We start from the raw sequence: 16890 nt of genomic DNA, 5'->3' as shown, positions 1-16890 counted from the left end.
TGTGAGCTGGCCGAGCCCGCGGGGTCCTCTGTTAGCTGACGCTCCCCCAGAACGTCGATTTGGGAGGTGACCCCGGGAAACCCAGGTGGGGGTGGGAAGCGAGGGTGGAAGAGAAGGAGGTTAACAAAGGGCGCATGAGGAAACTGGTTGCCACCATGCCCAACTGGGGCTCCATCTCTGGGGAATCCTGTTTGACAGTGTAGAAAGTTCTGTACCTCAGAGTTATCCTGCCTGAGGACCAAGGGAGCTGGGCTGTTCATACCAGCTCCTGGCAGTTGCTGGGGAGGGCTGCTGGGGGCAGGTGACCTGCCCTGAGAGTGGGCACAGCCGCTCTGGGGCCAAAGAGAGCGTCCAGCTGAGATGCAGGCACTGGTGGATGGAGTTGTGCTGGGGATGGGGGTCAGTGAGAAGCCTCCTGGCCTAGCAGCAGGGCACCAGGCACTGCTGTCAGCACTGTACGTGTCTTTAGAACTCAGAGCCCCACTAGGGCTCACCCGGCCCTGAGTGATCTGCCCCTGCCCCCTCTCCCGCCCCATCTCCTGTCTTTCTGCTATTGACTCACAGGGCTCCATCCACATTGCGTTCTTTGTATTCCTCAGATATCCATGCTCATTCCCTCCATTAGGCCTTTATCCCTGCTGTCCTGTCTGCTCAGAAACACCCCCCCCCCAGCCAGTCTTTGCAGGGCCATCTCCCTCTGACAGACACTTTTCAACTCAAATGTCTCCTTCTCTGAAAGGCCTCTCTGACCACCCTCTATAAGCAGCCTCAGCTCCCAGCCCCTCTTCCCTGTCACCCTGTTGACGTGACACTCATCACCATCTGATTATCTGTGTGTCTGTTGAATGGTTGTAAGGAGCTAGAATGTAAGAATGTAGAAGGAAAAATCCTGTCCACCATCATGTCCCCAGTGCCTAGCACAGTACTCGCACATAGTAGGAGCACAGAAATTGTTGAAGGACTGAGTGAATTTAATTGGGAAAAGCATGGACACCAAGAATGGCTTTCTAAAGGGGCCGATATTTATATTTTGAGGGCTAGGTAGGATTTTCATAATTGGAGATGGGTACACACAGAGTTCACTGCAGGGGAATGCACAGCATGAGCAAAGGCCCAGAGGTAGAAGACAGGATGTGGGGGAAAGGGCAGTCAGGGGTTCAGTTAGCTGAAGAATAGGGCCCACATAGGGAGCACCACGGCAACAGGGCTAGAGGGAGAGTTTGGATTTATTTCAGTTAGAATTGAGTCAGCCTAGAGCCACAGTAGTGGCTTTAACACAATAGGGCTTATTTATCATATAAAATAAATCTGGAGGTAGACATTTGGGAACCTGTGTGGTGGTCCTGTTATTGTTGTCCTTAAAACGTCATGGTCTCAAGATGGCTGCTGTGACTGTAGCCCTCACAGCTTCATTCCAGACAGGAAGAAGGAAGAGGGAAGAAGATTAAAAGTCATCTGCCTTCTAAGTTAGTCCTTTTTCCTGGAAACTCTACCCAACAACTTCTGCCTACTCCTGCTGCCCAGAACATAGACAATGTGGCCACTAGCTGTAAGAGAGGCTGGGAAATGGTTTTCCAGCCTGGGACATTGCCACCCAGCTATCCATTTATAAGGAAGAAAGGGGAGCCTCGTATTTGGTTGGCAACTAGGCAACTGTGCCAAGGTCAGAGGAGTGGAGTCAGGACTTGACCCTGGAAGCATCAGGGCCTGATGGGACCAGAGTGGAATCTGGAAGATGAGTTCAGCAGCATTTAGGGCTTAGATTAGGGGCAGCGAGACCCCTTAGGACAGCTCTGCAGGGCCCCACTTCTGCCCGTCACATCCCTCTAGGACTCAAGGGAATGAAATCAACACTGGAAAGAAACAGTGGAAGCAACCTAAAATGTCCCCTGGTGAAGGGAGGGCTCTGTGAGCCGAGGAGTACTATACAGCAGGTCAAAAGACACAGGTCTGTGTGAACACTCTGACATGGAACTGTCTCCAGTGACGTTGTTGAGTGAGAAATGATCTAGTGTGACATCCTTTTTGCCTCCCCAAACCCCATCCCAAAACGATGCTCTGTATTTTCAACAGGTGCATGTATGCGTGTATTTACATAGAGAAAGGCCTGGAAGTTTATGCACCAAACTGATGTCAAGGTTCGGGGAAAGGGTTAGAATTGGGGTGGGGGTTTCAAGGGAAGTGTTGGGCTTATCTGTAACACTGGAAGTGTTATTTTCTATCATGTTTCTTTTCCCAGTTTTACTTCTTGTATCACCTAACATTCCTCCCTAACTATGTTGAGGTATAATTGAAGTAAAACAAAGTGCACATTGTTTCAAGTGTCCAGTACGATCAGTGCTGATATATGCATACATCCGTGAAACCATCACCCCAGTCAAGATCACAGAGCTTCCCCGCACACCCGATGACACATCCCTCCCCCTTCTTCCCCTTTCCCAGGTAACTGCTGACCTGCTTTTTAGCATTATAGGTTAGTCTGCAAGTTCAAGAACTTTCTGTAAGTGGAATCATCTAGTATGTACTCTTTTTTGGGCTTAGCTTCTTTGATGGCATGATGATTTCAAGATTTGTCCGTGTTGTCACATGCTTCCTTTTTATGGCTAACTAGCATTCCATTGTCTGCAATGGACCACTGTTAGTTTATCCATTTACCTGTCAGTGGGCGTTTGAGTTGTTTCCAGTGTTTGACTATTACACATGGAGCTGTTTCGAACATTTGTCTGTAAGCCTTTGCACGGACACCAGTTTTCACACCTCTTAGATGAACAACTAGAGCAGAATGGCTATATCCTAGAGGAGGCGTTTGTTAAGAAACTGCTCACCTGTTTTCCGAAGAGGCTGTGCCGTTTTAAATTCCTACCAGCGGTGTGCAAAGCTTGTCCCTGCCCTACATTATTCTGACAACACTTGGTATGGTCAGTCTTGGATATTAGCCAATCTAATGGGTGTGGTTTTAATTTATATTTCCCCCATAAGTCATGATGTTGAGCCTCCTTTTTTTTTTTTCTTTTGGAACTTCTTTTCATGTGCTTACTGGTAATTTGTATATCTTCTTTTTAAAAATGAGGGTGTTGTTATTAATGAGTTATAAGAGTTCTTTATCTATCTGGATGCCAGTCTGATGTGTTGCAAATAGCTTCTCTCAGGCTGTGGCTTGCCTTTTGGTTCCTTAATAGTGAGTGTCTCAAAGAGTGAAGGTTTTTTTGTTTTTTTTTTTCCCCTCAAAGAGCAAAGGTTTTAATTTTGATGAAATCCAGTTTATCACTTGTTTCCTTTTATATCTTGTACTTTTTGTACAAAAAGAACCTTTGAGAAACCGTTAGGAAACCATTGTCTGCCTCACGGTCACTCAGATATTCTCCACTTTATGTTACTTTACGTTTTTCTAGGACAGCATAGTCCTTAGATCGGATTGTTTAATTTAAAATCAACATTTTGGGAACACCTCTTAAAAATGGGTATTAAAAAGAGTACATACTGTATGATCACCTTTTTACAATGTACAAAAACTATCCTGTTAGAAGTCAGGGTAGTGGTCATCCTGCAGAGGGGCCAGTGTCTGGGAGATGCTTCTGGGGGGCTGGGAGAATTCTCTTTCCTGATTTGGGTCCTGGTTCATGTGTTTGTTTTATGAAAGAGGTATTGAGCTGCAAACTTACAATTCATATTCTGTGTGTTTCTACTTAACTTTCCAGGATTGTGTACAACTGAATCAGTATACACTGAAGGATGAAATTGGAAAGGTAAATAGCCCAGGAACCAGGCTGGTTTTCTACATCTACCAAGAATGTCTCAGTTACAGTGGAGGGAACCCGCTAGAGCTGGGAGTGGGTAGAAGCCCTTGGAGGAGAGATTGTGAGGGAGGGTTTTGTCATCAACGGTCCATCTGGTTTATTTTCTTTCTGCTTCATAATATTAGTGTGTTTCCACAAAAGCTCAGACAGCTTCGAGGGAATTCCATATCACCAATATTAGTGTTTTTTTTTTTTCTCTCTAAGGTACTGTCACATCTGTTTTTGCTTTTATTTCAGCCAATGGGCAGTATCATTGCAGGGGTCAAAAACTCAAATGCCAACAGAAAGCAAGTGAGTGATATAAATGAGCAAAGCATGCTAGGTCTAAGGCAGTAGGGAGTGGTGAGGACTGTGGCAAACTGTTAACATGGGAAATGATTATGGGTCTGTATGGCCAGATCTTCTGATTTTTTTCAAAAGGAGCTGAGAATTTAGATTTTTATATCTGATCTTTCTGTTTTTAAATGTTGGCAACTTATTCAAACTTCCTAAAAACTGCAGATGCACCAAAAATGTAATTGCAGAGCAGATTTGGCCATTTGGCTGCTGGTTTGCAACCCCTGTATTAGGGTCCTCATTTTGCAGATTGTAACTTCTGGATAGTATGTCATGGGCATCTCCCTTTATCCAGGGCTCCTATGGCGTGGTCAAGTTGGCCTACAATGAAAATGACAATACCTATTATGTAAGTATCCACTTGACCCCCCACCCCCCGCCCTCACCGTTTGTCCAAAGCAAAAGCTGTCTTTCCAGAACTTGGTTTCCTGGAAGATTTTCTTTGCTGTTGTCTCATTTTATTCTTAGGTCACTCCATTTTGTGCATTAGGAAGGATGTAGTGTTCCCACTATACAGATGTGGAAATGGGAGGCAATGTGATTGGCTCAGAAAGAAAATGGATAAATTCAGCAAATGTCTCCTATCCTTACTCCGGGCTACCATTTCTACATCCTTCATAGCACCAAGAACCAGGTGGTAGTGAGACAGATTGCCCTTGTAGCTGAAGCTTTGGGGTCAGTCCAGTATGGGTTCAAATGCTGGCTCTCCCATCTGCCACCTGTGTGTCCTTGGCCAAGTGACGTAACACCTGAGCCTCAGTTTTCCCATGTGTAAAACAGCCAGTCCCTCATCCATCACTGCAGCTCACTAGTGTCTTGATTCAGTTGTAGCAAGTCCCAGGGCGTGTGGTCCCAGCTAGGAGAGCTGACCTGGAACCTCAGATGCACCGTCAGGGCTGGGAGGACCCTGGCAGTCTAGCCTCCAGGCCCCCTGCTGCTGCTTGACCCACTCCGATGACGAAGCGCTCACTACATTGTCCCGAGGCTTCCAGGGCACCGAGAGCTTTGGCAGGCCTAGGCGTGGAGGGAACTCTCCCTCTCCCTTCCTCTCCATTTTAACTGAGACGCGGGGTCTTTCCTCCCGCAGGCGATGAAGGTGCTGTCCAAAAAGAAGCTGATCCGACAGGCGGGCTTTCCACGTGAGTTTGGTGGGCCAGGCCTCTGTTCCTGCGGGCAGGGCTGGGGCACAACAGAGAAGATCCCATTGAATGGTGTCCCCTGCAGAGAGTGCCCGGGTAGAGGCCCCAAAGACTCCTGTCACTATGGCCTGGGGTATGGCATGGGAAGGAGGGGACAGAAAGCAGAGCAAGGGGGCTGGGTCTCCAGCCTCACTGATTTCCAGCAGCAGAGGAGACAGATGAGAGGAGCAGGCTACTTATGGCCCCTGGTGACATCAGCTACTACTTCAGCCCTGCCAAGACCCCCTCACTTGGGTTGCCCCCATTTGCAGAGGAAAAGCTCTTTGCCCTGACCCTGGGATGGTCTGTGTCTCCTTCAGGTCGTCCCCCACCCCGAGGCACACGGCCAGCCCCTGGAGGCTGCATCCAGCCTAGGGGCCCCATTGAGCAGGTGTACCAGGAAATCGCCATCCTCAAGAAGCTAGACCACCCCAATGTGGTGAAGCTGGTGGAGGTGAGCTGTGGGGACAGGGAGGAGGAAGACAAGAATGGTGATCGTCCAGGCACAGCTCTGTTATTACCCAAACGCTGCACCACTAGTTTTTAGGGAGAGCCACACCATGTTAAATAGCTGTTGCAGGGCTTAGTAGTAGTTATTGCTCCAAGTTCCTTCACCCCTGTCCTTTCATGTTATCCTCACCCTTCCCTAAGACTATTTATTATTCCCATTTTACAGATAAAGACACTGAAGGTCAGAGGGACACTGAGACTGGCCCTTCACCCATTTTTGTCTTTGGAGCTGGTTCTCTTTCTCATATATATATATATATATATATATATATATATATATATATATATATGGTTTTAGCACAAAAGCAGCCATATGCATGTAAACAAATGGGCATGGCTGTGTTCTAATAAAACTTTATTTGCAAAAAATAGGCAGAGGGCCAGATTTGGCTTGCATGCTATATTTGCCATCCACTGTTCTAGATCAGCAGTTTCCACACTTTTTGGTCTCAGTATTCCTTTATGGCCTTCGGAATTATTGAAGACCCCAAAAAGGTTTTGCTTATGTGGGTTGTATTTATTATTTGCCATATTAAGATTGAAAACTGAGAAGTTTAAAAGTTATTTATTAATTCATTTAAAAACAATAACAATCCTATTATATAACAATATGTTTTATGAAAAATAAGTATCCTTTCTGAAAAAAATTTAAGAAGAGTGGTGTTTTACATTTTATTTTTTAAAAAATATTTATTTATTTATTTGAGAGAGAGAGAGAGAGAGAGCGTGGTGGGGAGGAGCAGAGGGAGAGGGAGACATAGTCCCAGGCAGACGCTGCGCAGAGCATGGAGCCCGACACAGAGCTCGATCCCAGGGTCCCGAGATCACAACCTGAGCTGAAACCAGGAGTCAGACACTTAACGGACTGCGCCACCCAGGCGCCCTGGCATTTTACATTTTTGCAAATTTCTGTTGTTGTTAACATCTGGCTTAATAGAAGATAGCTGGATTCTCGTATCTCCTCTTGTGTTCAGCCTGTGGTGACTTTGCATGCCATGTGGTTTCTCGTTTCTCTACTGGTAGAGAATGAGAGTAGAAAGGGCAAATATTTTCTTATTTTATTTTATATAATAATATTTTTTTTTAACTTGAGAGAGAGAGACAGAGATAGAGCACGAGCAGGGAGAAGATGGTGGAGAGGGAGAAGCAGGCTCCCCACTAAGCAGGGAGCCCAGTGCAGGGCTTGATCCCAGGACCCTGGGATCGTGACCTGAGCCATAGGCAGACGCTTAAACGACTGAGCCACCCAGGCGCTCCTTAGTTTTAGTGTGAAAATTGTTTTCACCTCATGAACTCCCTGAAAGCATCTTGGGGATCCCTAGAAGTCCCCGAACCACATTTGGAGCATCTCTGGTCTGGATGACAGGACTTGTAAATGGCATGTGATAAAGTATGTAATTGGACGGGTGTTCGCGGTGCTGCAGGAGCATGGAGTGAGAACAGCCAGCCAGCCCAAACCACTGAGGAAGGCTTCTCAGGGGAGCAGATGTTTGAGATGACTCTGGTTGTTCCCTGGATGGAGATAACAGGGAAAAGACAGGGAAGGTCATCCCAGAGGAAGGAACAGCATGTGCAAAGGGCCGGTGTCCTCTCGGGGTACACTCCTGCCTTTAGTGGGTGTGAGGGTTAGCAGCCATGCCCTCCTGGGGCTTGTCAGGTGTGGGCTCAATGTAAGCCATGCCCTGGGTCTGACTCCCCCCACAGAGCAGGGCTCTAGGGCTTAGGGCTCCATCCCTCTCTCAGGGCTCTTGTCCTGTGGATCTTGGTTGACTGGGGAAGGTGAGGATGATGTGGGAAGAGGCAGGAGGACCAGTCTAGCCAAGGAGCCTGCCTTTGTTTCTTCCCAAAGGAGAGGGATGGTGGCTGCAGGCTGTCTCCACCTGTCACACTGAGTTTCACAGTCTCAATTTGCTGATGCTGGAGTCAGCCATCTTAGAGGAAGCTCAAGGACACATGGTTAGCGAGTGGCTCTGGGTCCTGGTGGGATCTCCCTGGTCCCCACTGCCCTGTGGTGTCTGACCTGTCTACCCATCAAGACTGCTGGCCAGCCTGCCTATTGGGCAAACCTCAGACATTTATCAGATGGACATGGACATTCATCAGGCCTTTCCTGAGCACCGACTATGAGCCTTGTCCTGTACAGGGCACCACGGAGGCAACTGCTGTTTGCAGAGAGGGACAAGATAGAAATAAGTGACGAGCTGAAAGCAGGATGGCCGTAAGAGGAGAGCGAGGACAAGCCACGGCGGTTCCAGGCAGGAGGATGTCTTCTCTTACAGGGGGCAGGAGGTCAGGGGGTGTTTCATGGGGGAGTCGGAGGAGCCTAGACAGGATTTGAATTTCCACCCTGAGCATCAGTCCACTGTCTCCTAGGAGACAGGTGGGATTCTTATTGAAGCTGAGACATTTCCCCGGGGAGGAATTTTAAAAAAAAATTTTTTTTTCTTTTCTTTTTTTTTTTTTTTAAAGATTTTATTTATTTATTTGATAGAGACAGCCAGCGAGAGAGGGAACACAAGCAGGGGGAGTGGGAGAGGAAGAAGCAGGCTCTTAGTGGAGGAGCCTAATGTGGGGCTCGATCCCATAACACCGGGATTACGCCCTGAGCCGAAGGCAGATGCTTAACCACTGCGCTACCCAGGCGCCCCCAAATTTTTTTTTTCTTAAGTAATCTTTACTCTCAACATGGGGCTCAAACTCACAACCCTGAGATCAAGAGTTGCTTTTTCGACTCACTGAGGCAGCCGGGCGCCCCCATTTTCCAGGGGAGGAATTTGCCCCTCCCTTTTGTAACCTCTTTTCTAGGTGTTTTGGACCCTTGAGGATTGGGCTAGAAGGTGCCTGTTTTCCAGATGGCCGTTTGGATCGCACACTCTGGGTTTTTTCCTGTGCCCTTCATCTTAACCAGGAAAACCAGTGGAAAGCACAGCCCTCCCGCTGGCAAATGCAGTCGTGTGGATGGTGCTTCCTCCCTGCTCATATCATTTCTCTCTCTTCCTCTCCCCTGCTCCTCATCTCCGGCCTGTTCCATGTGGCTGTGCCAACAGGTCCTGGATGACCCCAATGAGGACCATCTGTACATGGGTAAGAGAGCCCTTGCCATCCGCTGCCCTTGCTGAGGCAGCTGCACCTGCCAAAGCCCAGGGGTCTTTCGAGTGTACCCTGTCCCTGGCATCTCCTGCCAAAGCTGGGCCCCCCAGTGAGCCACACGTGAGGCTGCAGCCCTGCTTTGAAGCAGGAGGTGGAAGGGAGTGCTTACTGGGGCTTTATCTGGAGGTCCTATTCATTCATTTGTAAATGTTTACTGAGCACCTGCTAATGCTGGGCATGTTGTAGGCACTAAGGATGCAGTGGTGAGTGAGAAAGATGAGGCTCCCGCTCTTGTCTGACAGTCTAGTCAGGGAAGACAGTCCACACCTACATAAGCCAGTTAACTTCTGATAGATCCTCTGAAGAAGGTTAAACAGGGTGACCTGAGAGAGAGGGATTGAGGGGCCACTTCACATATGAGGTGATGATTTGGCACCTGAATGTCAAAGACACAGCCCTGTTACATGTGGGTAAGAGCATTCCGGGCAAAGGGAACAGCAGGTGCAGAGGCCCTGAGGCTGGTGAGAGTTTTGCGTGTGTTGAGAAAAATGTGGCTGTTACAGGGTAAACCGGGGAGAAGGGATGGGGATGAGGATGGAGAGCCTGAGGCCACGCTGGGGCATTGGGAGCCTGGAGGGCACTGCACAAAGAAATGGAAGGACGCAGGCATGTCCTCAGAGACTTGATTTTTAAAAACTGGTGAGGACATGGGATAGCCCTCTGTCAGCTCTGAGCATAGGTACTGATGAAGGAAGGAAGGGCAGGACTAATTCAAAACTGGATAGCAGACTGTTGGGCCCAGGAATGCATGACAGGTCACGTGTCCTTGCAATATGGCTTGGATGGGCATTTAAACGAGCCTGTGCACTTCAAGTGGGTATAGGTGAGAGCCGGGAGGGGTATCCAGGAGGTGAGGGGAGTGGGCACGAGCTCAGCCTGGGATCCAGAAGTCTCCTGGATGAGCACAGGGATGATCCTTTGTTGCACAGGAAGTGATTATGTGGGTTTGGGCTCGAATGGGTCTGGTTTGAAAACAGCCCAGAGCTCATTTTCTTCTCACATAGTTGCTGTGGTTCAGTTCTGAGGAAGTGTTGTAGCTTAGGACATTTTATTTTTCATTCCCCCTCCTCTTCCCTGTCCCAGGTTTTTATTATGACAAATGTTAAGCCTACAGAAAAGTTGAAAGAATAGTACAATGAATACTGTATACCTACCACCCAGATTCAACAGTTAATAATTTTTTTGTCAGATTTGCTTTATCAGCCTAGCCACCCACCTAACCATTTCTGTATTTTTTTTGCTGAACTATCCAGAATGTAAAGTAGCAGACATCTTGACACTTCAGCCCCTGAATACTTCAGTGTACATCTCATGTAGGGACATTCTCCTGTGTGGTCACAATACCATTATTACATCTGAAAAAGTTAATGCAAGTTCCCTAAGAGCATCTAATGCCTAGTCCATGTTCAAATTTTAGAACTCTCATTTTTTAATTTTTTTGCCAGTTTGTTTATAAATTTTAGAAATTATAAAATCTTCCTATAGAAATAATTTAGAAGCAACAGAGTAAATAACATCAGATATGTTAATTTTTTTTTTTTTTTTTTTTTTTAGGATTTTACTTATTTATCTGAGAGAGAGCATGAGCAGGGGGAGGGACAGAGGGAGAGGGAGAAGCAGACTCCCTGCTGATCAGAGAGCCGGAAGTGGGTCTCGATCTCAGGACCCCGGGATCATGACCTGAGCTAAAGGCAGACGCTTAACTGACTGAGCTACCCAGGTGCCCCTAGATAGGTTAACTTTAAAAAATTATGTAAGAAAGAAACATTATAAAAATGTGAACAATACAGACTTGTAATATTTCTCAAAATGTGGTACCATCACCTCTTCAAATATATGCAATGATTTTAGGTGGTACATGGATAGACATTTAAAAATTTTTTTTAGATTTAATTTATCATTGTATAGGAAAAACTAAAGCAGCACATTAAATTCATGATTTCATGGATGTCATTACCTAGCATAAGGCTAAAAATGTAAAAACTGAGTCAATTTAAAGAAAAATATGAAGTAAATAATAGTTTATGTGGCATATAGATATGGCCAGATGATAAACATGGTAGGCAAATGAGGGAAGTTTGGGGGAACTGTAGCAGAAATCATAAACTGTAAAAGATAATTTTTAGCCCAGAATGGCATTCCCAGCGTAATTTGCCCACCTGGGGCTCCTGACCTGACTCTCCATGGCTTTGGGCTATTTCTGAGGAGGTTGGTTGTTCATTCAACAAACATTATAGTTTGTCAGGCCCTGTTCTAGGTTTATTAGGAAACAAAAAGAACACCCTGCCCTCAGGGCCCTTTATCCCTCCAATAAGGACAGACGGACACCCTCGGTACCTAAGTATTATGCTTAGCTTTCGAAGGTGACAACACCATAGGGAAAAAAGCAAACCTGAGCAGGGTCAGGGGAGCCAGAATTTCCAGTTTGGGGGATTGGGAGATAGAGTGGCTCCTTGAGGTGCCTCCCTGAGGTGACATTTGTGCAGGACAGTGGGGACCAAATGGGAGAGAACATTTTACCCCATTGTAAGACTCTGCCTTTTACTGTGAGCAAGAGGGGAGCCATTGAGAGGCAGCTTCTTGGACAGAGTTTTTCTCGTTTTGAGGCAGCATTGTCGAAGGGAGCCAGCCCGATGTTTGGTATGTGATTCTAGCGGTTTTGAAAATCCTGACAGGGTTATATTTTAGTTTCCAGCCATGGATGTGTGTCGAGGACAGACAGGGTAGTGCCTGGGGCTGGGTAGCAGGTATTAGCAAGGGTCCCACAACTGCAGGCCTCACCCCCAAAGAGCATAGAACACCCAGTATTTCTCGAGGCTAAAAACTTCCCACCCCCGCTCAAACCCAGGAGGGGGTTAAACTATTAGTGACTGAAAACAGACCTGTTTCAACACGCTAGCTTCCTCCAGGCCAACCACGTTACTGTGCTTGAGAGGAAGCACACAAATTCGTGAAGCAGCTCTTGAAAGTTGAGTCTTCCAGATGAAGGTGGGATAGGCCGGAGCTGAAAGGACCAGCGCTCCTGTCTATGGAAACCTTACCTTCGGTGCCATTGTTTTTTGCTTCTAACCACAGCCTAAAGCCACGGATCTGCCCTAACTTGGGTTTGCCCAACACTGGCTGATGAACCTGAAGACAAGGAGGGGCCCGAGGTAGTTAAGCTCCTTTTCTGGTCTTTTTATCTGAGGAGGCGGCCTCTTGTCCCTCAGCCACCTTAGCCCTTAGAGATCTTTGAAACAACTTTTTGGTTTCTTCGGTAAGAAACTCTAATATGGGTAGATAATTCTAGAACAACAGACAGTTCCAGAGTTATTCTCCACTTGATTTTGAAATTCACTGTGTGCATTTTTCACTTCTAAAGGATAGCTTCGGGGTGTTACACGCAAGTAATGAATCATGGAACTTTATATCAAAAACTAGGGATGTACTGTATGATGACTAACATAATATAATAAAAAAATATTAAAAAAAAAGGATAGCTTCGTGTTCCCAGTTATGTTTGTCCAAGTAGGACAAAATTAAAATAACTATGCAACATGACCCAGTAATTCTACTCTTAGGTATACCCCCCCCAAACTGAAAATAGATATCCACACAAGTACTTGTACAAGAATGCTTGTACGTGAATGTTCGTGGCAGCATTGTTCACAATAGCCAAAACGTGGAAACAACCCAAATGTTCATTAGCTAATGACTGGATGCTCAGAATGTGGCCTGTCCACACAGTGGAAGAGTATTCAGCCATAAAAAGGAGTGAAGTACTGATTGATGCTTTGACATGAATGAACCTTGAAAATATGGTGCTAAGTGAAAAAGCCAGTCACAGAAGGTCACAGAAATGTATGATTCCATAGATGTGAAATGTGAAGAATAGGCAAATCCATAGGAAGAGAAATCAGATTAGTGGTTGCCAGGGGCCTGGAGGGAGGGGACTGACTGCTAACAGGCACGGGGTTTCTTTTTGAGGGGGTGAAAATTTTCTGGAACTAGGTAGAGGCAATAGTCGCACAGCATCGCACATACTAAATGCCACTGAATTGTAGATTTTTAAATAGTTAATTTTATGTTAGGAAAATTTCACCTCAATTTTTAAAAATGCGAAGGACAAAACAAAAAAACCCCAACAACAACAACAAACCTGTGCATTCCCTGGACACAGCTAATCTACCACTTGGTGGCTTGGAGCCGGGATTCCCTGCACATACAGGACTGGGAAGGAGCTGGCATGGTGGGAGGCATCTGCATGTCGTGCATGAACGTGAGTCAGGAAAGGCCCTGTTTAGGAGCAGTGGGATGAATTGGCCTTTGAGGGGATGAGGAAATCTCCACCCCCACCTCTCGCTTCAAGTCTTGTTTTGGGTTGAGAGTCACGGGAAAGAGTCTGAGGTCCAGCTGACCACACAGCATTGAGGAGTTGGAAGAATCTATAAGCATTCTTGGTCTGTGGCCTGACACAGCCTGGGAGGGTGGAGGATGTGGGAGGGATTGTTGAAACATGTTCTTGTTGTTTCTTGAATCAAAACTTTCCTAGGGTTCTAGGGCTACTTCTTTGTGCCTAAGTAAAGAGATGTCGGGTTGTGTCCCCTTAGACCTGTTCTTTGGCATAAGGTGGCTCAGGACCTGGGTGTGACTAAAAGGACATAGTTTAGTATCATTCGTATCCCTGGAATCTCCCAGGTATGAGTGGAGAGAAGAAAGGAGCCCAGAGCCATCCCCGCCTGTCTCCTGTCCCCTTGCTTTGTTTTCCCTGGCCAGGGGGTCCTTGGCTGTTTTGAGGTCTAGAAGTACAGCCAGACCGGGGTCTCAGGGAGATCAGAAATCTCTGACCCCTAGCCTCCTGAGCAGGACCTTGACCAGCTTTGGCTCAGTGGATTGTTCCCAGCCCTGATACTGGTTTCTGTGCTTTTTGGTGTTTCTATGGGTGATTGGGAAGTTGGAGAAGGAGGAGGAAGATGGATTCCCAGTTTCCCGATGTAACAGTTCACCCCCTTCTCTTCCCTACAGTGTTTGAACTGGTCAACCAAGGGTGAGTGTCCCGTTTTCCTGGCAGGGATGATGCCTGAAGCTTCTCAAGCTGCAGAGCTTCTCGAGCGAGGTGGTGCTTGGTTCTGCTGGTGTGAGAGGGTGAAGGCCAGTGTGTCTGGTTTGCTTTTCATGCGTGTGTCGACCTTCCAGGCCTGTGATGGAAGTGCCCACCCTCAAACCACTCTCTGAAGACCAGGCCCGTTTCTACTTCCAGGACCTGATCAAAGGCATAGAGTACCGTAAGTGGGCGCCTGTGGGAGGATTCTTACCCAGGGGTGGTTAGCATCCTAGCTAGCGGATGGCAAGTGGGAAAGTGGAATTTCCCACTGGAGTGCAAGCAGGTGGGTGGGAAACAGAATTGTCTGAGATGCAGTCTTGGACAGCTGCAGAAAGCCACGCTCCTGATGAGCAGAAACCCTTCTTTCTGCCACAAAAATTAAGAGCCATATTGATAATGACTGTTTCCCCTAGCACTTTCTGTGTGTACCAGGCTCTGTTAGGGGCTGTATTTGCATTGTCTCTTATTCCCAGAAACCCTGAAATGGGGATCCTGTTAACCTCCTGGAACCTTAGTTTTCTCATCTGTAAAATGGGAATAAAGTGTCTCTCACCAGGGTGGAAATCAGCCAGTACCTATCATTTTAGTTCTGACTGACAGGTGTCCTTTCTGCTTCTTGTTGTTAAACATTTGTTTCTTCCCCTTGCCCATCACATAGGATTGTAGGGAGATTTAAATGGGGAAAATGGAAAGCACTTACCACAGTGCTAGGCCCGGAGCTACTGCCCCTATCCCTGGTATCATCATTGTTGTCACCACACCAGCAAAGAAATGCAGTTGAGTCTTCCAGACTGAGGGAGACACACCATGTCCTCTCCCATGGGTTGACATCGGGCAGGAACAAGTTAAGCAAGTCCCCAGCCCTACTTTGTGGTCCACACTTCTGTTCGACCTGCTCCAGTCATTGTTGGTGTGGTGAACAGGTTGAGTATTGGCATTAGTAAATGAAAGTACGTTTGACTGTCACAAGTTGTGAGACTTCTAGCTGGAAGCCAGCCAGGCTCAACAGAAACTCTCCAGGGACCGTGGTCACCCACGACTTAGACTAGAGCAGGTGGTTACTATTATTGTCAGTCCATGTTTCACTCTTCATTTTTGAAGATGGAGTAACTTCCTTAAGCATACTCTTTCCCCCTTATCTTTCAAAGCTGGGGGTGTCCAGTAGGTTTGGGAGGGTAAGTTTGGGAAGGGCCTGGGGGCCGTGTGAGAGCACTAGGGTCCATGTCTGTGTTTCTGGGCTCTGGGGGCTAGGCAGAGCTCCTCACATGGTTTTTCTGCCCCCTCTCACCACACCCCCAGTACACTACCAGAAGATCATCCACCGGGACATCAAACCTTCCAACCTGCTGGTGGGAGAAGATGGGCACATCAAGATTGCCGACTTCGGTGTGAGCAACGAGTTCAAGGGCAGCGACGCGCTCCTCTCTAACACTGTGGGCACACCTGCCTTCATGGCGCCAGAGTCGCTCTCGGAGACCCGGAAGATCTTCTCTGGGAAGGTAGGTGTGGACCTGTCCGAGATGCTGAGTTCTGCCTGTGTTAGGGTCCTTTCCGTTGAAGTGGCAACAATCCAACCCAAACTGGCTTCACCAATGAATCCATTGGATCATGATGAAGAGCGGCTTCCGGCCTGGGTAGATACCAGGATTCAAACAGGAATCCAGTTCTCCATCTTTCAGCTGTTTTCTTGAATCAGTTTCCTGTCCAGGTGGTTGGGTACCCCCAGCAATTCCAGGCTCCTTCCTATCGGCTTACCAACCTCAGTAGAAAGAGTTCCTCTTTCTGAAGAGCCCTTGCAAAAATCTCGGGGTTGGCTCTGATTGGCCCAGCTTGGGTCATGTGCCCATCCTTGAACCAATCATTGTGGCTGGGGGAAAGTGGTGCTCTCATTGGCCAGGCTTGGGTCATGTGCCTATTGTTAAACCAATCGCTATGGGTGGAAATGAAGCTCTTATTGGCCAGGCCTGGGTCATGTGCTCATGGAGAGGCCAGGAGCCAAATCAGTCCATGGATCTGGAGTCAGGAAGGGGTGGTTCCTCAGAGGAAAGCCAGAGGATTTGATTTTTGGACAGGCAGAAGCAATAGACACTGCTCGCTGCGTACCCTTACACGAAGCTCTCTTTTTCTCGTAGGCTTTGGATGTTTGGGCCATGGGTGTAACGCTGTACTGCTTTGTGTTCGGCCAGGTAACGGGGTGGGGTGTCCTGTCTGCTGGGTGTTGCTGGGCAGCTCTCTGGGATTAATAGTCACCCTTGCAGGGGACAGCACTTATTCATTGAGTTTGTCATTTTATTGCCACAGTTAGACCTGAATGGGAAAAAAAGATGCCTTTCCAATGTACATACCGTATAGAATAGTCCTAGCTGTGAAAAATGATCTGTTAACAGAGAAGGATTGGCAGAGGCTCTAGAGGTTGTGAATAGTTGATGGGTTTAGGGCAAGGACAACAAATGTGCTACCTCTCTCCCCACTCCTGCGCCCCAGACAGACATCACAAATCAATAGCCGCTGGCACCCTTTCTTCCTGAGCCCAGTGCTGCTCTGATGTTCTTCTCAGCAGAGTGTGTTCCCAGAAGCTGTTTGAGGGGACAGAATTGGAACGGAAGTGAAAATCCATCTGGCATTATTGATCTAGAGAGTGCTGTCTTCTTTCTTTGTCGTTCTGTTGTTGTTTTTTATTATCGATATTTAGGAACTTCAGTTTTTAACTCTGAAGTTCAGATTAATTATGTGAGCAATAAAAGCATGGATTTTTTCTTTTCGTGAGCTGGTGTTTTTATGGAGGAAAGCTTAAGACACTGGTCTCGTGGCTTATAATGTCCTCCCCACCAATATA

General features: G+C 47.2%; 1 protein-coding gene across 12 annotated transcripts in view; it reads left to right on the top strand.

Moving 5' to 3' along the window:
• The window catches only part of CAMKK2 (calcium/calmodulin dependent protein kinase kinase 2), a 45920-nt gene that overhangs the window by 14981 nt on the left and 14049 nt on the right, over window positions 1-16890 (top strand). For 10 of the 12 annotated variants that reach the window (XM_026514856.4, XM_026514852.4, XM_048221616.2 and 7 more), the window contains exons 3-11: window positions 3699-3746; window positions 4429-4482; window positions 5221-5272; window positions 5632-5765; window positions 8869-8905; window positions 13976-13997; window positions 14147-14235; window positions 15354-15553; window positions 16187-16240. In XM_026514856.4, coding sequence (XP_026370641.1) covers window positions 3699-3746; window positions 4429-4482; window positions 5221-5272; window positions 5632-5765; window positions 8869-8905; window positions 13976-13997; window positions 14147-14235; window positions 15354-15553; window positions 16187-16240 — 690 coding nt within the window. Of the gene's footprint in view, window positions 1-5; window positions 2139-2322; window positions 2443-3698; window positions 3747-4428; window positions 4483-5220; window positions 5273-5631; window positions 5766-8868; window positions 8906-13975; window positions 13998-14146; window positions 14236-15353; window positions 15554-16186; window positions 16241-16890 lie in introns of those variants that run through there. The other 2 variants (XM_057305823.1, XM_057305822.1) reach the window with 2 other exon arrangements.

The sequence above is a fragment of the Ursus arctos genome, unplaced genomic scaffold (assembly GCF_023065955.2).
Source record: "Ursus arctos isolate Adak ecotype North America unplaced genomic scaffold, UrsArc2.0 scaffold_34, whole genome shotgun sequence".
Lineage (NCBI taxonomy): Eukaryota > Metazoa > Chordata > Mammalia > Carnivora > Ursidae > Ursus > Ursus arctos.
Note: the sequence above shows the minus strand (reverse complement) of the source record. Positions and strands in the feature narration are given on the sequence as shown.